The 21,378-nt window shown below is 36.7% G+C and overlaps 2 protein-coding genes across 4 annotated transcripts in view; both read left to right on the forward strand.

Annotated features, from left to right (window-relative positions):
• Positions 1 to 21,378, forward strand: part of LOC135076954 (vacuolar protein sorting-associated protein 16 homolog) — a 319,963-nt gene that overhangs the window by 286,818 nt on the left and 11,767 nt on the right. Inside the window, exons 2-6 of one of the 2 annotated variants that reach the window (XM_063971480.1) lie at positions 19,023 to 19,085; positions 19,288 to 19,477; positions 19,726 to 19,872; positions 20,417 to 20,543; positions 21,094 to 21,227. In XM_063971480.1, coding sequence (XP_063827550.1) covers positions 19,036 to 19,085; positions 19,288 to 19,477; positions 19,726 to 19,872; positions 20,417 to 20,543; positions 21,094 to 21,227 — 648 coding nt within the window. In that variant the 5' untranslated portion in view covers positions 19,023 to 19,035. Of the gene's footprint in view, positions 1 to 18,776; positions 19,086 to 19,287; positions 19,478 to 19,725; positions 19,873 to 20,416; positions 20,544 to 21,093; positions 21,228 to 21,378 lie in introns of those variants that run through there. The other variant, XM_063971479.1, reaches the window with a different exon arrangement.
• On the forward strand, positions 8 to 7,012 carry LOC135076552 (uncharacterized). Of its 2 annotated transcripts, XM_063970997.1 has the most exons (8): positions 8 to 351; positions 943 to 1,143; positions 1,797 to 1,886; positions 2,693 to 2,788; positions 3,609 to 3,704; positions 4,181 to 4,285; positions 4,364 to 5,482; positions 5,831 to 7,012. In XM_063970997.1, the coding sequence occupies exons 1-8, from the start codon at positions 300 to 302 to the stop codon at positions 6,958 to 6,960; spliced, it is 2,889 nt and encodes a 962-aa protein (XP_063827067.1). In that variant the 5' UTR covers positions 8 to 299; the 3' UTR covers positions 6,961 to 7,012. The 2 variants fall into 2 exon arrangements, with proteins under 2 accessions (XP_063827067.1, XP_063827068.1); XM_063970998.1 differs by lacking the exon at positions 5,831 to 7,012 and having other exon boundaries at positions 4,364 to 5,613.

Below are 21,378 nucleotides of genomic sequence, written 5' to 3' on the forward strand. Positions count from 1 at the left end.
ACGCTTCCATAATATGTCGGTTAACCACTTGAACGTCAAATCTGACATTCTAATTTGAAAACTTGATCGTTGCTGTTGCGCGCTCCGTTTTCTTATTGGATTTCTTTCTCTTTGCATTCGCGATCCTTGATAGTAAAACGTTGAGTCGAGCTAATGCTCCTCCGTTCTAACTTCAGGTCTTGTGTGTGTTGAGAAAGTGACTGAGATAGTGACTCTGTTATACCTACGTGTCGTGTTGAGATAGTGACTCTGAGAAAGTGAACTTTTACTTTTGTTTATGTGCTTGTGTGACCACAACCATGCCTCAGAAGATCTGCTGTGTTTCTTCATGCAAATCATCACTTCAAAATGGTTAGTAAATAAATACTTGTAACAGTAATAAATGGTTACCTACAAATAACCAACCTTATGCTTTACTTAGCTGCCAAGTGCCATAAAAATTTATTACTTTAATAAAACTTGTACCTACCTACTATTCAATCTCATCTTAATCTGATGATGTAGAATGAATAGGTATCTAAATAAAGTACAACTAAAGTCTTAACAACAAACAACCTTCAAACTTGTGAGAGTATAAATTTATTGCAATCCGTGATGATAAAATTAAAAAAAACACCTTATGTTTATGCCATCAAAAAATAAATTGTGAACTCATGCCAGATTATAATCTGGCGCAGTTAGACTACAATTTGTAATCTTACCTAACCCACTATTAGTTTACAATGCCACTCAATAATATAATACTCTAAACTAATGGAGTGCACAAATTGTTACGGAGACATAATAAAAGAAAATTCAATTTAAAAATAACTTGTATTTTAATATGTTGATGGCCACCGGTGGCTTTGGTCAATAGCCCATTTGCGCCAAGCTTCAGGTGTTACAACAAACTATAACTGAGAAAGATTACAATTTGACATTAACTTAAATCTCATTTTGCAGGTGCCATTCTTCATAGCTTTCCGAATCCATTGAAAGAGTTGGAAAAGTTTCGCACATGGGTGAAAAATGCTGGTATTGATGGAGAGGATGACAAACATATATTTGCCAACAGAAGAATTTGCCATCTTCATTTTAATAAAATATATCATTACCCGAAAAACAGATTGAGCAAACTGGCAATTCCAACACTGCATCTTCCAGGTATTTTAGTTAGTTATACATATACATATAGGACAATAATAATTATTACCTATGTAATATTTTTTTCACACATTCTAAAATTTTATTCACCGAGATAGTGTGGTACTAAATTTAAAAGTGGTCTTATGTTAAAGAGATGTGCAATTTATCTCACCAGCGCAGCTGGCATGTAAATTTGTGTAAAAATACATCCGTAATTATTATTTTTAATTAATTACTTGTAATTAAACTAAGACACAGGTTATCATTACCTACATTATACACCATTCTTCCAAAATCTTAGTTGTTAATTTTGTAATAAACTAGTTGTACCTAACACATTTACCTAAGTTCCCTATAAAAATAGGGTAAATAAATTTTGTGACACTAACTACTAACATAAATAAGTTCCTACTATGTTTATAATGTATAAAAGCCATAATAATTATGGATTGACATTTGTACCAAAATTATGGCCTTGCAGGATTGGAACCCGCAACCACTGTAGACTGGAGCGTGGTTTTCTTCTTTCGCATAAATTAAGTCCTGACATTCCTAATATACTAAGGCAACATCTTGCAATGTCACCATGTATGTTGTTCTACATATCTCCAAGTCGAGCAATTTTTTATTCTTATGACGGATGAAATATTAAATTTGTCTTTATTTTTTAGATGTCCCATCCAGTTACACAGCAGAGCCTATGGACGTGTGTGAGCAGCAGCCACCCACATATAAAGAGATCTATTGTGGTCCTAATACTAGTAAGTAAATATTATTAGTGTTCTCTTTTATAAAACAGCAAAACATTAAAATGGTATTGTACCTATAGTTTATTTACAAATCAGTATGAGTTCATAAACAGTTATAAGAGTTTACAGAACTTTTAATTATTAACCCCCTTACTAATAAAACTTACACGCTCGTTGAACAGTTTTTTAAAGTGACGTTTAGTATGGAAATATCATTTTAAAACAGTGTTCAACAACTGTGTAACTTTTTATTAGTAAGGGGGTAAGATTATAACAAAAATGAAACAATGGACAAAATGTCAAGTGGCAAAAATCGGAATAAATAATAACCCAGCATTGATTGAGCCTATTGTAACTAGGACACTGAAATTTTATATTGCATAATATAAAAAATTATGCTGGACCTTGGAGGAGGGCTTTGTCCAGCAGTGGACGTGAAAACAAGGCACTGACATCATGTTTTTTTTTCATTGTATTAAAATGAAAAGTGATGCCGTGGTCTTTCTTTTTAGTTCTTAAATTGTTCATATTTAAACAATACAAAAAGGCGTGTAATGTGTGGGTAAGATTGATTGTTACCTGTCAAAAATGCTATCCTGGGACGCCATTCGAGCGTGACGAGACGTTTAAGTGTATCTTCCCTTGTTTTAATCTTATGTAAAACTAATGCCATAATCAAATATCTGGCCGGATTATTTGTATGAAATTTTGTGAATTTGAGCAACAAAATCAGGTCTTAAGAGGTTATTATAATCTTTCAAAATACCATGCTCATTTGAACCAGAATGAAGTAAATTATAAAATTTATTTCTTTTCAGGTGCACCACAACCAACTTCTAAAAGGCCTCAGCCCATGACAATGGATGACCAGCAGCCAAGCACGAGCACTATGACTTACACTGGTGTTACTAGAAGTAAGTTTTGTTTTATTTTATAAATGAAAACTGATGCCCAGCCGGGCTAGGATGCGCGTCGTGATAAACTCATTTTAGACGACACATGTATGAGTTATTATTATTTAAAAAAAAACATAACCCTCCTTCTGGCGTAGTCGGGTAAAAACATTACAAAAAGGCTCTCCGTGCGTGTAATGCGTAGGTATAGACCCAATATACTTAACTGTCCTATCCGTGACATTGACAGCGGGGCGCCACCGTCAATACCGGATAGCTGGTTCCGACTTTTTCCATGCTGGATGATGCTTTTACACTACGCGGAAATTAGTCAAGTCAATGTGAACACACACCGAACAGTGAGGTGGGGATGAAAAATAAATGATTTTCATCCCCACCCCGCTGTTTGGTGTGTGTTCACATTAACTTGACTTTTCTAATTTCCGCGCAGTGTAAAAGCAGCAGGAAACTATAAAGTTGAACGATGGTGGCGTCCCCCTGTCAATGAGTTTGGTGGGCCAGTTCAGTTTAGGTCATCTAAAACACCGATTGTTACCTGTCAAAAATGGCATCCTGGGACGCCATTCGAGTTTCACATTTACAAGAAGCATAAGCCGTATCTTACCTCTTTGTTTTAATCTTGGGTAAAACTCAAATTCAAATTAAAAATATTTATTGCGTAATTCTAATCCCATAATCTCAATATCTGGCCGGTTTATTTGTATGAAATTTTGTGAATTTGAGCACCAGAATCAGGTCTTAAGAGGTTATTATAATCTTTCAAAATACCATGCTCATTTGAACCAGAAGGAAGTAAATTATAAAATGTATTTCTTTTCAGGTGCACCACAACCAACTTCTAAAAGGCCTCAGCCCATGACAATGGATGACCAGCAGCCAAGCACAAGCACTATGATTTACACTGGTGTTACTAGAAGTAAGTTTTGTTTTATTTTATAAATGAAAACTGATGCCCAGCCGCTGAGCCGGGATAAACTCTTATGGATGATTTTAGACGACACATGTATGAGCTTATTTAAAAAAAACATAACCATACTTCTGGCGCAGTCGGGTAAAAACATTACAAAAAGGCTCTCCGTGCGTGTAATGTGTAGGTAAGGCCGATTGTTACCTGTCAAAAATGCCATCCTGGGACGCCATTCGAACTCGACATTTACGAGACGCATAAGCCGTATCTTGCCTCTTTGTTTTAATCTTAGTTAAACTCAAATTCAAAATCTTTATTGCATAACTCTAATCTCATAATCAAATATCTGGCCGGATTATTTGTATGAAATTTTGTGAATTTGAGCACCAGAATTAATTAGAGAAGAAGAGGTTCTTATTATCTTTCAAGATACCATGCTCATTTGAACCAGAATGAAGTAAATTATAAAATGTGTTTCTTTTCAGGTGCACCACAACCAACTTCTAAAAGGCCTCCGCCCATGACAATGGATGACCAGCAAGCAGCAAGCAAGCAGCCAAGCACAAGGACTCACAGTGGTGTTATTAGAAGTAAGGAAAATATTTTTTTTTTTTTATACATAATAATGTGGTTATATTAAACTAACTCTTACCATTTCTTAATTTTAGGCCATATGTTCAAGAACCAATTTGAACAAGATCTATATAAAGCAGTCGCCAAAACACAAGCGGAACTCAGACGATGCAAAAAAGCAAAAGCGGGATTAATACAAAAGTTACAAATAGCCAAGAAATTGACCCGTTCCAAAGCTTATCAATATGTTACAAAAGACTTGTCACCAGCAGCAAAAACATTTTTTGATATGCAAATAAGACAATCTACAAAACACCCCAAAGGACATCGTTTCACATTAGATGAAAAGATATTGGCATTATCATTATATAAACCTAGTCCAAAGGCATATCGCTTGCTGAGCCAAATATGTGTTCTGCCGAAAAAAACTACCTTGAACAAATTAATGACGAAAACATATTTAATGCCTGGGATAAATGATATTATCTTTAATAATTTAAAGAAAAGGGTAGAAAAAATGCCTAGTAAGCATAGATATTGCTCTATAATATTTGACGAAATGGCCATTGCTGCCCATGTTGCATTTGATAAACATACCGATAAAATAAAAGGTTTTGAGGACGACGGATTCGAACGCGAAAGAAAATTTGCTGATCACGTGTTGGTATTTATGGTCAGAGGAGTATTCAAAAAATTTAAGCAGCCTGTCGCTTATAGCTTTTGTACTGGATCCACAAAAACGGAGAAGCTCAAAAGGCAATTAAAAACAGTAATTGAAAACGTTTTAGCAACCGGACTCAAAGTCATTTCGACAACGTGCGACCAGGGATCCACTAATATGGCTGCCATAAATTCACTAATAAATGACACCAAAGGTCATTATATAAGGCAGAATCAAGAATTTAAAGGGGGGTTTTTTGAAATCAACGAACACAAAATTTACCCACTATACGACCCCCCTCATCTTTTAAAAGGAATAAGAATAAATCTGATTACAAAAAATTTGGAATTTACTCTGAATGGGAAAAAGCGCACGGCAAAATGGGCCCATTTAGAAGCTCTATACAAAAAGGGCCCAAGCTATAAAGGCATGCGCTTAATTCCTAAACTTACCGCGCGCCATGTAATTCCTAATTTAATACCTAAAATGAAGGTTAAATACTGCACGGAACTTTTTAGTAAAACTGTCAGCGTTGCCATGGGATTTACAGCAGGTAAACATTTATTTGTACTTGCCTTTTATGCCAGTCATCATAGTCACGAATATTATAATTTATAACTTAGTTTCTACTGCAAGAGTTTCATGTCATCTGCTTGGAAATATTCCATGATTTCATAATGTCTAGATTCGTTTTTAACTGACTTTAACATAAGGATTTAATTTTACAAAAATGCATTGAATACATTGGACTTGACTACAATTAATTTGATTAACGAATTAATAAATTAAAATTAATTTGGTGCACGACACTATCTGGACTACCTTATAATAATTTTATTTAAAACAAGTATGTAAATATATTTTATACTTGTATGTAACTATATAATGTGTTTGTTTATAGGAACTGGCAGAATCCCAAAAGAAGCTCAAGATACTGCAGAAATTTTATTATTTTTCGACAATTTGTTCGATTCCGTAAACGGTAGTTACAACAGAATTGAAAAGGGTAAAGTTTACCGATCTGCGGTCTCGCCAAAGTCACCACATCATAAGTTGTGGTATAAAAGTCTACCAATATTAAAATCCATGCAATTTGTTGGTGGAGCACGCTCAGGGGTGGTTCCATCTTTAAGAAGTTGGATTAAAACTATAGAAGCATTCCAGCAAATAACAAAAAAATTACATTCCATTGGGCTCAAATCTTTACTGCTGCGCAATTTCAATCAAGACCCTTTAGAAAATTTTTTTGGTGCAATAAGGGCTCATGGGCATCGAAATATAATGCCTACAGTGCCGGCATTTGAGGCTTCTTATAAAGCGCTTTTAATAAATAATATGGTGTCGCCTAAATCAATTGGGGCTAATTGCGAAAGTGATGATGGCTATTGTTTACAAAATCTCAAATACCTTTTTTATGAAAACATTGTTAGGCCCTTACCTAAAAATATAATAATAAATTTTGATCACATAAACATGGATCTAACCAACATTGATAATTTAATAAAAAGCCAAAATCCGTTAAACATCGAAAAATGCGCAGCAGCTGCTTATTGTAGTGGTTGGGTTATTAAAACAATTTATAAAAATATTGGTTATTGTGAAATGTGTAAAAGTGATTTAGAAGGGGATGGTGAAGAAATCTATTCAAAATTTATAACTATGAAAAAATATTCAGAAAAATGCAATCTTCACTATCCCAATAAACATTTGCTGGAATGCCTATTGCATATAGAAGAAATCACATTGTTAATTTTATCAACACAGTGTGAATCGGATCAAATATCCGAATATATAAAATTGGTAACCACTTCTCTTGTAACATTAAATTTTGTGACATGCGAAAGTCATAAAGAAAAAGTTAAAGAACTTATAATATGTAAAGGAATTTCCTTGATGATAAATGACTGGTGTAAAGAAATAAATAATATATTAAATGGTAAAAATATAGTTTTTGATGAAAATTGTCCTATGAAAATGTTAGCGCACAGATATTTTGTATCACATAAAAGTAAAAATAAAAGTTTTAAATGATTTACATATTTGTTTTTTATTTCTTTTACCTTGTTTAGCAATTGGTTATGTGCAGTTTTATTTTGGTAGATTTTTTTTTCCAAATTAATGCACTGTTGCATTGTTTTGGAAAAAATTCTACCAAAATAAAACTGCGCCTCAAAATAATATTTGGAATAATACCTGGATACGAACCATGAACGACGAAAGCACCGTGTTACAAGCAGAAGCGAGTACGGAGCTTGAGAACTAGATGGCGCCTCTTTCTATCAAAACCTTGAGACGGCTATCTATACGTAGTACTTATTCTTATCTATGACCGGGAGGAGGGCAGAGACCTCACGCTCGGTGCGCAAACGCCGGCCGTCCGGAGTACCGTTGCTCTGAGAGTGGGAGCGAGGTCGCACTCCGCGGTGTGCTTTGACATTTCTAAGCTATTTCGTTACTTAACCGTCATGACTCGCCTTGTTTTGTTAGCACAGATCTGGCATTGTTTGACCGAATTTCCAGCATTTTGTACAGTCCTTGAATCTTTGCACATCGCTCATGTTTGACTTGAAAAGTGTGTTAAAGGCAAATACGGTTTGACAAACATAGTTTTGTTGACAGAAATTACAGAATTTCGTCAAGTTTGGACATCATTTACGGTGATACCAGTTTTTAACCATATTTTCTAATAAATTGCTTAACAATGTTATCTAAGCATTTCCTATGTGCAAACTTGGTGCAAAGCTCTACGTGAACTCTACGCAAAGCTTCAGACAAATCACATGAACATTTCGTACTTACCTTATAAAATAATTGCACGTAGATAATGTATTAAACAACAATGAAAGAATGGAAATTAATCTAACGCGCTTACTCCGAAACCATTCACTATTGTTTTTAAAACATTTTAAATGAGCTAACTGCAGTTTCAACAGAGTAATACGGATTTAAACGTTGGTTCACGTTTCAAACAATCCAGTCAATCACTCTGAGCAGAAAAGTGGAACATCATTACCGGCAGTTATGTATGTAGATAGATGGCAGGCAGGATGTAGGACATGGTAGACTTAAATCATTATAGGAAAAGAAAATTTGTCTTTCAGAAAACATTTTCAATCAAAAAACAACATTATCACTTTAGTTTTCTCTTACTTGATAAGGTATCGAAATCAACTGAAAATAAATTAAGTATAAATCACTTTATTGACATGTTAAGCTGTTAAGGCAGCACCGTATTAAAAAGGCCGCACTTTAATTAATACCTATTCTGTTTACGAACAATTCCATAAGTGAGAAATAATGACAGATAATTGCTTAAAAGACACCTCATTTTAATGTGACATGCATAAGTTAAATAGGTTTTTACTTACTACAAGCAATTGTTAAAATTAAGTGCTTGTGACTCTACATTTACATTTATTACGGGAACCGTCAACCGTCACGCAAATCGATGTATTCAATATCGTTGTACGGAAGACAGCATACTAAGCTAAACATAGTGACGTCTTATCTCATTGCAATAAAGGCTATTTTCCAACAAAAATGTGTAGCATATGTGCTGTCGACGTACTCAGGCATTAATATTATGTTTCTCATTAGCAATTATTAATTACTCTCCTCCCTCACTCGCTCGTCTCTCAAATTAGTAGGACTTATTGACGCGTCTTAATTTTGCGAATATACATAATATTATATTAATTACAGTAATATAAAATAAATTGCTTTTACTGTCATATTTAGGTACAGAGGCTCCAAATTAAAGGCGGTGGTATAAATTCACTTCTAAATCAATTTAACGACAGTTTCTTTCAAATTATGATATAAACATGTGATTTATGATGCTATAACTAAGTTATATTGATCCCAAAGCCAGGAATAAAAATTTTATGATCCAGATCCGAAATAAGGCTAGCACTAAGTAGATTGGCATCTCGCAACAAAACTTTACGAGGCTCCAACAAATTGGTGTAACAACACTCACATATCTTTAACGCAGAAGTTATTAACAAGGCACAACTTGCTAAGGGCCCTTTACGACTCTACCCGCACTTTCAAAGGCGAAGGAAGCCTTCCCAATCTTATTTATTTTCTGGATCACTTATCAACACATAAAAGAAATCCAAATAAAGTTGACATTTCGTTATATTTCTCTTTATCCACCTCTATCCTTTGATATGTAGCATTATAAATTCCATTTACATGAGCAGAAAAGTTAATCGAAATCTGTCAAGTCAAGAATGTATTTTTATGGAAACTTCAATATCTTTCTTTCCAAGAAATGTTTGTACTGTTTACCCCTTACTATTTTTGCACTTAAGATATTCTTTATTTATTGAGGCAAATTGTATTGCTGAATTTCTTCGCTTTTGCCATCTCAACAGCTACACCGACCGGAAAAAACACATTTTCTGAGTGTAAGAAAATATTGTGTAGTATGTTTGAATCTAATAATGTGAGCTTTAGTAACATGTTTATCCTTTAATCCTTTCCAACTGTTTAGTAAAACCTTTTTATATAAGACCATGTAGATATTATGTGGACGAACTACCTACCATTAAAGTTCGTGTCTAGCTTTCATAAGCGAGTTCATAAACTAAATATCCACTATTACCATATTTACTCGTATGAACTTTACCTTTGTAAGAGTGGAAGTTTCTACAAACTAACTTTGCTGACCAAAGCTTGTGAACTGTTTCGGGTCGTATATCAAAATAACTTCGAGGGATCTACATAGGTACAGTTAGGGGCAGAATAATAGCCAGTTTGATGACATCATCAACGCTACCTCTGAAAAGAAGAAAAGAATGACCAAAATTTTGAACCGTCCTGCGGAGTCTGCTACATCGAAGGTACCCTATCCCATTCCTCTCCCAAATATCCTACAACCCCCTTTTCTATCGTAAAAAATATCGAATCAAACCAATCGAAAGTACCTACATACAAAAACTTACTTACTCTTGTTAGGTGTATTATCACTTCTTGCTAATGTATTATGGTAAAAAAATGCAGGGATTAGCTCTCTCATTCATCGAATTAAGGTCCTCCTAGCCAGACTTGTTGACCTGAAAAGTATTTCAAACTGACTGTCTCACTTATTAACACAACTGTATTTTTACAGGTGACTGTACATTAGATTAGGTTTTCCTTATTTTGCTGGTACGCAAGCTGGTAGAATGATGGATCTGCAGGAGCCAGTGCCCCTGACACCTTTTATTTAATACAATAGAATGGGAGAATAATATAACTTTGCTCGGTACGTAGACATGTTTAGCAAAACGCCTTAGGGAGTCATCAAAAGATTGATGGAGTCAACTCTAAATTAGGTAGTTTACCCGTTTTAGGGACCGTTGGCTTAACGAATTTTCATTTAGTTTCTCCATGCAAAAGTGGTAATTAATGTTTTAAAAAATTTAATAGGCAGCGCTTTCTTCGGGATAATATTTCTTTAATCATAGATTCCATAACCATACAGTCAGAGCACCGACCACGGCCGGTTCAAAGCGATTTGGATAGAATTTCTTATCTTCACGAGAACCTAATATTGTTATTGTTAGGTTTCATTAAAATTATCTATTTCCGAACGAATATTTATATTTTTATTACTGGCAACACCGTGCTAAATTTTAAAAACTACGGTCGATGGAATAAAGCCTTGTTTTCACTAGTGCGCACAAAGTGCCCCCTAGTGGAAACAAGGCTAAAACTTAAATATTTTTATTGGCAACACCGGCTGCTAAATTGAGGAGGGATAAAAACATGGCGAATCGAATCACTTTTGCTGGAGCCGTTGTCGTGGTCAGACGTGCCTGGAACCTGTAACGAGTACCTGAAGAAAATAGAAGTCTACTTGGAAAATAATGTGAGTTTTATTACATTTCAGAAGTGGCATGTACCCACTTACAGTATTTTTTTATTTATTTCTTATTGTTGCACTTTAATTACTTACGTAGGTAGCTGAAAACATTTCTTTTTGCATTTTATAACACTTTAAAACTAAATATTGGTATTTATTACAGTTTTAATTTTTAGAAAACTTGAAAGGTCATTCGAAGGTCATTTTTGTTAACTTGTATAATGAGACCTGTGCTCAGTATGGGGTCTACGGGGGCCAAAATTTTGTTATTTTTGCGCTAGGACGCACCGTTTTCGAGATAACAGGATATCAAGTATTTAATAAAGGACAAATACATAGCTTACGTTTTCGAGTTTCAGAATGATGCCGCACGATGATGAATTACCACCGCTGCGCCGTTTGAAGACGCCTGAAAAACAAACAGCTGGTGGTAGCCGAGAATCGATGCGACGCAGTCGCAGCCATACTCGCCGAGGAAGCCGGGGCTACCGTAGCCGAAGCCACCGCAGCCGAAGCCGACTGAGAAGTACGGAACGTGACAGAAGTCTACTTAAGAAGGATGTAGACCTAGAACGTGAACGTCAACGCATACGGGACCTGGAGGACCAATTACGGAGAGAACGGAGCCAGCTGCACCGGATGGCATCGGAAAGGGAGAGCCGCGGCCGCAACTATCATCGTGAGCAGCAACGTCGGGGAGAACGAGAAAGTGAGGAGCGACGCGCACGCAGGGGTACCCGCCGGTCGCGCAGCTCAGAGTTTCGCCGGGCACGCATCGGAGAATTCATCGAGGATGGCGCCCCAGCTCAGAAGTCTAAAAGGTCAGAAAGCCCAACTTTTTCTGCTAGGGACGTGATTAATATGATAAATTCACTTAGTAACGTTAAGAATCAGTCTCAGCCGTCCACCCTACCCACTCAGATGCATAGTAACAATATACACTCTAAAAATATTCTGCCAGACTTTGACCCTTCTTCAAAGAGTCAACGCATAGATATTTGGCTTAAGAAGGTGAATGAGTGTGCTACGGTGTACGGCTGGGATGAAAAAACAGTAATTCATTTCGCGATGCAAAAACTCCAAGGATTGGCTAAAACGTGGTACGAAAGTTTAAATTCCATATTATTTAGTTGGACTGAGTGGCAACAAAAACTTTTGAATGCTTTTCCTTTCGAACAGAATTATGGCCAATCCTTGGAGGATATGCTGAAAAGAAAGAGTAGGTACAATGAACCCCTAGAAGTATATTTTTATGAAAAGTTGGCCCTGTTAAACCAGTGTGACATTGAAGGCAAGCGAGCGGTAGACTGTATTATACATGGGTTAACCGATAAAACTATGCGATCTAGTGCTAATGCATTACGTTGTACGCAACCCGAACAGTTACTTCAATTCTTAATGAGTAATAAAGAAAGCCAGCAACCGTTTGACCGCAATAACTTTAAAACTAGATCTAACGATTCGAGGAATAGCTCCCTTCTTCGCCCAATCAAGCCTAGTGGCAATAATACACAGTTATACTGCTTTAACTGCAAGGAAAATGGACACCCATACTTAAAATGTCCAAAACCACTAATTCAATGTACGAAGTGTCGTAGAATAGGTCACAAGTCAGATAATTGTACAATTAGATCTGAACACGTTGGTACTAATGATAGTGTAGTTCCCGCACGCAAGACAATGAGCATTTCAATGTCAGGGACCAACTCAAAATTTATTAAGGAATGTAGGGTAAATGACATCCCATTTAAATCTTTTATTGACTTCGGCAGTGAAGTTACGTTACTTTCACAATCTATTGCAACAACTTTAGGGTTGTCGTGTGACAATACTTGTTCTACCCCGCTTAAGGGTTTTGGCAATAACATAATTCAGTCGTTAGGTAGTGTTGAAGTGAATGTCAACATTGATGGTGTGGATGCGCGTGTGAAATGTCACCTAGTTGATGATAAATTACTTGATTATCCGTTGCTGGTGGGACAATCTTATACTGAACAGCCGCATATTGTTGTATATAAGGACGCACAACAATTAAAGTTCACAAACGTAGTCACCGAGCTTCCATTCTCAAATACCGATATCATGGAAAATATCTCTATTACAGTTTACAGCATGACTAGTAGCAATATTTATGGTCCAGCTGCCGTTAGGGCATGTACAAACTCGATCACAAATGGAACCATCTTGTTAAATACTAGGATAGTGGGGAAACCCACCCAACAATTTAAGATCAATGGGGGTGTGTACGAAGTAAGAGGAGGAAAGCTCTATGTGTACATAACTCCTGTATCAAAGAGTTGTCAGTTTCGCGAAGGGGTTATATTCGGGAGGGGTATTAAAGTCAATGTGGTAAAACGCCTTACGCGTGTGACTAATGATGTCGCTCAAACACAAAACAATGTCATAGACATCGAGCAGGTTCATATAGGCAGTACAATTAGCGACGAACACAAACAAAAATTACTACAACTATTGAGGGAATATGAACATTGTTTTGCGTCATCTTTGAAAGAATTAGGGTGCACTAATATCACCGAAATGCACATAGAATTGAATAGTAAGCGGCCCGTAGTATATCGACCGTATAGATTGTCTCACAAGGAACGTGAACAGGTTAGGGAAATGATTGGAGAAATGTTAGAGGCAGGGATTGTACGAGAGTCAGTTTCGGAATATGCCAGTCCTATTATTCTGGTGCGAAAGAAAGATGGACGACAAAGGTTGTGTGTTGACTATAGGCAGCTAAACTCTATTACTGTGAAAGAACGGTACCCAATGCCAGTGATAGAAGACGAGATTGCGAGGCTGTCAGGACAGGCATATTTCGTATCTTTAGACATGTCTTCTGGCTATTATCAGGTGCCTTTATCAGATGACTCTAAACAGCTGACGTCGTTTGTCACCCCGGATGGGCAATACGAATTTAACCGTATGCCCTTCGGGCTGGCAAACGCGCCGGCGGTTTTTCAACGAATGATGAATAAAGTTTTAGGGTCAGCTAGATTTTCTGAAGCAACTGCTTATATTGACGACATTTTAATATACGGAAAAAGTGTGGATGAATGCTTGGAAAGACTGGAGAGAGTCCTACGATTAATAGAGGAAGCAGATCTGAAATTAAATTTGTCGAAGTGCGACTTCCTTAAAACCAAAATCAATTATTTAGGATATGAGATCAGTTCAGAGGGTATACGACCTGGTGATAAGAAAATTCAATCCGTAGTTGATTTTCCATGTCCCACTAATGTGCACGCGGTCCGCCAATTTTTAGGGCTAGTAAGCTACTTTAGGAAGTTTATTCGCAATTTTGCCGCACTAGCGCATCCCCTAAACAAATTGCTTAAAAAGGACGCAGAATGGGTATGGACTGAGGACCAACAGGCAGCGTTTCAGACTCTCAAGGATAGGTTAGTCCATAGGCCCATACTAGCTATCTTTGACCCAACTGCTGTGACAGAATTACACACTGACGCCAGCAGGGTTGGTATAGGTGGAATTCTGTTACAGAAGTCTAGTGATGGTGACAGTTTTCAGCCCGTGGCGTATTACAGCCGCCAAACGTCACCAGAGGAAAAGAACTTCCATGCTTTTGAGTTGGAAACGCTGGCTGTGGTGTGCTCCCTAAAGAAATTCAGAGTGTATCTGTTAGGGCAAAACTTCAAAATAGTTACGGACTGTAGCGCTTTGCGCTCTACATTTTCCAAGCGTGATCTGATTCCACGCATAGCCCGTTGGTGGCTCTTATTACAAGAATTTCAATGTAACATTGAATATAGGGCAGGCACCAAAATGGCTCATGTGGACGCGTTGTCTCGTAACCCCACTGAACACTCTTATGTGACAACAGAGACAGATCCATATCCAAGCGTCATGCAAATCACGGGTCAGGACTGGCTTCAAACTTTGCAACTAGGAGACTCTGAACTTAATCGAATTCGTAATATCATCGATTCTAACATGGATATAGATGGTCTAAAATATATAAAAGACAACTATCTGATTAGGGACAATAAACTATATAAGTGTGTAAATGGGGACAAAACAGATTTGCGCTGGGTGGTGCCCAAAGGGGCAAGGTGGCAAGTTTGTCGTATGAATCACGACGAAATTGGACATTTTGGTATCGAGAAGACTCTAGAACGAATTAAGAAAACATACTGGTTTCCCAAAATGTCCAAATTCGTCAAAAAGTACGTTCAGGCTTGTATAGAATGTGCGTATTCTAAAAAGGTTAGTACGAATGAGGGACAGTTGCATACTATACCTAAAGTAGAAGTTCCTTTCCATACTGTACATATAGACCACCTTGGGCCCTTTGTGCGATCCAATAGAGGGAATTCATATCTCCTTGTTGTGGTCGACTCTTTTACAAAATTCATATTTATCAGGCCTGTCCGTAATACTAAGACTCAAACCGCAATCAGAGTACTCGAAGATATATTTTATACGTTTCGTAATCCAGACAGAATAATAAGTGATCGTGGAACGTGTTTTACTTCGCACGCCTTTAAGAAATTTTGTCTGGATAAGGGGATTCGACATGTTCTGAATGCGGTTGCGAGTCCGAGGTCTAACGGGCAAGTGGAACGGTGCAATCGCACTATTATTAGCTCTTTGACTGCCCAGAATCTTAACTTTGATGAGAAAGTCTGGGATGACAAAATAGGTAGAGTGCAATGGGGAATGAATAACACTCGTCAGAAAACTACAGGTAGGACGCCGGCAGAGATTATGTTTGGGCCAAGTGTGAACTCTGAATTAGATCCTAGAATGAATGAGATTGTGCACGAGACTCGTGAAAATACGGATTTGACAACTATACGGGAATCGGTTAAAGATAGGATTGATGAGGAACAGGAAAAACAAAAAAAAGCTTATGATAAAAATCGACGTCCAGCTAGGATATATAAGGAGGGAGAACTTGTTAAAATTACTCGAACATGCTTCTCGAATGACGGAAAGAGCAAAAAACTGATGTCTCCTTATATTGGACCTTACCGAGTAGTAACTGTGTTAGGCAACGATCGATATCGGTTAGCTTCTATACCTGGTCTAAGCAGTACTAGGAACAAACGCCAGACTACCGTCGCTGCTGATAGAATGTTACCCTGGGTTCACGTAGCCGCTTTAGATGTAGATGAGGGCAATGAGGATAAGGATGCTGAAGATAATAGTTCTATAGCGAGTGACACTGAAAGTAATCATTAGTTTGTTTATTAATATATTGTATACTTATAGTACTTAATGTAAGTAATTGTTTTTATTGCACATGTAAATAATTATAAAAAGAAAGGGGAGATTTGAAATGAAATGAATGAAATGAATCATTTATTTACTTGTGATGAACTTAAATTTTTATTATTTTATTATAAACAAGAATATTCATACTAATAATTTCCATCTCACCGGTGATTTTACTTTATTATTAGCGTACTAAATCGGATAAGCTGTATTGCGTACTTAACTGATTGACCACTTTACAAATTGATAATAGTAAACATGTTTTCTAATTCTGTACGTTTATGCAGATATGTGCTAGGTAACAATTATTGTTTGTAGCGCTCTTGCTCTTAGTCATTTACCTTGTTACAAGTTCTAAATAAAAAGGGGTTGTTTTAATTACGTTTAATAAGTTTGGAGAACACATTTAGTTACGCATGAAAGATTTGTTTTGTTAGTGGAATTAATAAGTTATACATATATCTACTACATTACATATAAGGTAAACATGATTGGATAATAAATAATGAATAAATAAATAATATATAGGTCGCTACTTGAGTTAATGAATAAACTATAATAAATAAAAACAAGTAATGGATAGTTTGATTTTAAGTAAAGATGAAATAGTCATGAGAAAGAGGATTCAGCTTTAAATAACTTGGGTTTAAATGACATTAGTTACAATGAAACTTGCAAGAAGGATGGTTTGCAAGATGTTCATGTGTTAATGATTTATTGTAACTTGCAAGAAGGAGGGTTTGCAAGATGTTCATTTGATATTATTTATTGTAACTTGCAAGAAGGAGGGTTTGCAAGATATTCAGTTTTAATTATTATTGTTTTGAATGACATTGGTTACAATGAATCTTGCAAGAAGGAGGGTTTGCAAGCTATTCATTTGTAAATTATTTATTGTAACTTGCAAGAAGGAGGGTTTGCAAGATAATAAGACTTATGATGTTGTAACTTGCAAGAAGGAGGGTTTGCAAGATAATAAGACTTATGATGTTGTAACTTGCAAGAAGGAGGGTTTGCAAGGTTCTATTATGATTTGATAACTAGTACATTTTGAAATAATAAATATAATTCATAACATTGTTAGGTGATTCGATTGGCCATGTGTTAGGTTTGCCAGTGCATGAGGACATGCACTGCGTCAGGATGGACGAGTGTTAGGTTTCATTAAAATTATCTATTTCCGAACGAATATTTATATTTTTATTACTGGCAACACCGTGCTAAATTTTAAAAACTACGGTCGATGGAATAAAGCCTTGTTTTCACTAGTGCGCACAAAGTGCCCCCTAGTGGAAACAAGGCTAAAACTTAAATATTTTTATTGGCAACACCGGCTGCTAAATTGAGGAGGGATAAAAACATGGCGAATCGAATCACTTTTGCTGGAGCCGTTGTCGTGGTCAGACGTGCCTGGAACCTGTAACGAGTACCTGAAGAAAATAGAAGTCTACTTGGAAAATAATGTGAGTTTTATTACATTATACAGGGGGTTTCCTGTAAGGTGTCAAGCCGAAGCCAGGTAATAGGTACCTATTCATTCCACCCATGTTCTACGAACAATCAGAGAAAAGATAATCCGAAAAAAAGATAAAAATTATTAAAGCCTAGCTCATGAATTTTTAAAAAGTTACAAAATTAATGATAACTTCTAAACTACGAAAAATCGTAGAACATACATGGGGGTGGAATCAATAGGTATGGTCCTCACCTATCACCTGCCTTCGGCTTGACACCTTACAAGAAACACCCCGTATACTTAGTAGTAGGTAGTTACTTGTTATCGGGAATCAGGATTTAATTATTTTGCGTTTCTGATCATAAATAGTCGATCTAAAGGTATGGAATTTAATTAATTCTATATTTTGTTGATCATGAAAATGAAAGCTCTACCTGTAGCTCTACTGCGTTATAAATAAGGTGCAATTATTTCTTAAACAACTTAAATAAAAGCGAAGACGCTACGTTTTGTCTTTTGTTCTTTTTTCTTCGTATGCCTTCGAGGGAGACAGCAGCATTGTCATTAGGAATGCAAATTCCAGCCACTACTTAATAGTCTACATGGACAAGACGAGTCGTGAGAAAATGGCTAGCAGTCATCCATGCGAAAATAATAAACTGGCTTCTTCGCATAATGGGCTAAGGGTCCCATAGCCTCGACCAGTTGGGTTTATTTTTATTTTTAGTTGATCAGGTTTACTGAGGTAAGCAGCTCTAACTAAATGTGCATCACACTATACTTTATTTTTATAAAAAACGTTCCATTTAGCTACGTCCTAGATACCTACCACTGGTGTAAATGTTAAAGGCAACCCATTTACCCATCCTAAACCTATTAAAAATATTGATTGGCGCTTTGTTTTCATAGATAGGCGATGGCTACGTATTGCAATTCATTTCGAAAGTAGCAAAAAAGATTTTGTATTTTTATTTAATGTAACTGATAGTAAATAACCAAAATCAAAGGGTGCAGAACTACACACAGGAAAAACTCGCTTCCACCACGTTTTCAGCTTCAGTCTGATCAGCACATTCCACTATGTGAGTTGCAGGCCATGATCTTTAATGAAGCTGAGCGAACTAAAAGTAGATTATAGTTTTTGTCCTTTTTGTTTTCTCGTCTCTTTGTTATTAAAAATATTTTAAATTAATAAAAAAGAGGGATGAATATTTTAAATGTTTGTGCTAGTTTGAAAGTGATAAAAAACAATACGACTTTGACATTGCCTGTCACTGTCAGTGGGTTTTACGTCAAAAAAGTCAAAACAAATTCCATTGAATCACTGCATTGATGTTATTTTGTATTTAATTTTTGTAATAAAAAGGCGCATAAAATAGCATTCAAAAGAGTGTATTTAAATAGAAGTTTACGCTTAGTTCTTACTCCAGTGATTTAACAATCGGGATGCTGATTCCAAGTGTATCAATTTCATAATGAAGTATCTATAATTACTATTTGTTAATTAATTGAGGAAAACAGCTCGTTATCAGCAAAGTCCAGCTTAATAGTGAGCAAAATGTCGGCGCTATTAACTGCGGACTGGTTCCAGCTGGATTCCTATTACAGGTCTGTTTAATACTCAATCATTGATTACTTCCACTATGAACAAGTTGTTCCTTTTTTATCAATGTACGTCACTTCTTCACCCCATTGTAGATTATTTAATCCCATAAAGTCACACTAAAACAATGAAACAACTTTCATTTCAACCCCCTGATTAAGTATTATAGTATGACATCAAATTAATACCTATTTTTGATTGTATTAGGAAATTTGACCTGTACACCATGAATTGGACAATGGATGAAGGTCTTGAAAACATGCTGGTAAGCGGAGCCCAGTATGGAGGCCCAATAGCCACGGTGAGGGACAGGAAACTGTTGGTGCGAGTTGTGACATCGGCCAAGCCAGTAATCACAATCTACAATTGTGTCGGGAATGTCATTTCCAAAATATTGGTTAGTACCTTGGATACAATACTAGTACCTGATTATAGTACCATTATCTATTTATTTTTAATTAATTTACAGCATCCTATCTTCATATACATATAGCAATAACTATCATCCTACTTTTTAGGTTTTGTTTGTAAGGTTGCGTACAAATTTTAACATCATTGTAAAGACTATAATGGTGCTGCAATAAATTATTGAGTATTGAAAAAAAACGCTTAATCGCTTACACTAAGTTCACTGTTACGTTTCAGTGGAACAGCGGTGTGCTCGTACACATGGGCTGGTCGGACAGCGAGCAGCTACTGTGTGTGCAGGAAAGTGGAGACGTTCTGATATACGACATGTTCGGAGCCTACCAGAAGACCTTCAATTTGGGACAGGAGGTCAGGGACACTAAGGTTGGTTTTTTTTTTATGCATAACAAGGCAGGTATTTGACCACAATCGCACCTGATGTGGTCAAATTTCCTGGTATTTTGTTTGTGGATTTTAAAATTAATTGTGTAGCTTCTTTAGAGAAAATTATGTGTGCCCAAATAACTGCACGCAGAAGGATTTAATTAATGCTACGGACAATGCCACTCTTGTAGCAGAATTTTGGGCTGACACTGTATTAACTATTAGGTGGTTATCACACTGCGCCGCGCTCCGCCGCGGTACGCAGGACGACAGATTTAATCATTGTATGCAAGCACCTCAGTTTGTATAGAAAACACGCGCGGCACAACACACTGACAACGCGTCTGCGCGCGGGATTTTTTATATGAAATCACGCGCTCCGCGGCGGAGCGCGGCGCAGTGTGATAACCGCCTTAATAGTGTCATACTGTATACAATCTGTAAAGGTTTGTTGTCGATACGACAAGAAGAAGTAGAGAAAATTATGTTTATTGTTGATGTATTTCTAAATCTCTATTTACCTAGAGTAAACTACTTTTTTCAGGTCAGCAAGGCGCAACTTTTTTCTAACCCTCACGGTATTGGGCTAGCCGTCATTACCACCACCAACCGCATGTTTGTAGTGAGCAATGTCGCCGACCCCAAAGTCAGATCTGTGCCGGATTTGCCTAGTAAGTAACAATCTAGATATTTATTTATCTGGTAAGGTTCCCGAGTTTCTTGGGCCATTACTCATTTCCGAACTTTATGTCCAAAATGGTTGGTAATGATTAGTGGCCCAAGACAACCCTTACACCCGTATTCACAAACATTACTATGAGATCTCACAGTGCGCGTGGACGCACAAGGTCCCAAATACCTATTCATAGACAATATCACCCGTATTCTAAAACAATACTTGCTTAAGTGAATCAGAAAATCGAACGCACAGCGTTCAATACGGAATACGGGTGATATTGTCTATGAATAGGTTTTTGGGACCCTGTGCGTCCACGTGCACTGTAAGACCTCATAGTAATGTTTGTGAATATGGGCGTAAGTACTTGAGTGGCAGAGTGACACACACCACAGCACACACTAACCAATGACAGAGCTCTATTTAACGCTGTGCGTTCGACTTCGCATACCATTGCTGCTTCACTTAAGCAAGCATCATTTGTGAATACGGGTGTTAACATATTTAGACACTGCCACCAAATATTTCAATCAAAACAATTTCAGGAGCTAATGAGCCAATAAGCTCATGGTGCGTGCTATCGTCCTACGTGCGATCTCCGGCAGTCGTGGGGTTCCTGGTGTGCCGCGACAAGGAGATATACAAGTGCCAGCTGGGAGAGACCAGGGCTGTTCTTATGGTGAGCGTTCATTCTTAACTTGACCGATGAGTAGCTTACTAATCCAGGTAATCCATTAATGAAAAATTCCAAGACGAAACTCTTTTAAAGTAAAACTTTAATCAGTTATTTTTCTTCTTTAATTATGAACAATAAGATTCAATTTGTTTTA

This window comes from Ostrinia nubilalis, chromosome 12, assembly GCF_963855985.1.
Source record: "Ostrinia nubilalis chromosome 12, ilOstNubi1.1, whole genome shotgun sequence".
In the NCBI taxonomy this organism is placed as follows: Eukaryota; Metazoa; Arthropoda; class Insecta; order Lepidoptera; family Crambidae; genus Ostrinia; species Ostrinia nubilalis.

Coding starts and splice junctions, on each gene's coding strand:
- LOC135076552 (XM_063970997.1), top strand. CDS start 300: ATGCCTCAGAAGATCTGCTGTGTTTCTTCATGCAAATCATCACTTCAA. Junction 1,887..2,692: donor CTATTGTGGTCCTAATACTA/GTAAGTAAATAT, acceptor ATTTCTTTTCAG/GTGCACCACAACCAACTTCT. Junction 3,705..4,180: donor TTACACTGGTGTTACTAGAA/GTAAGTTTTGTT, acceptor GTTTCTTTTCAG/GTGCACCACAACCAACTTCT.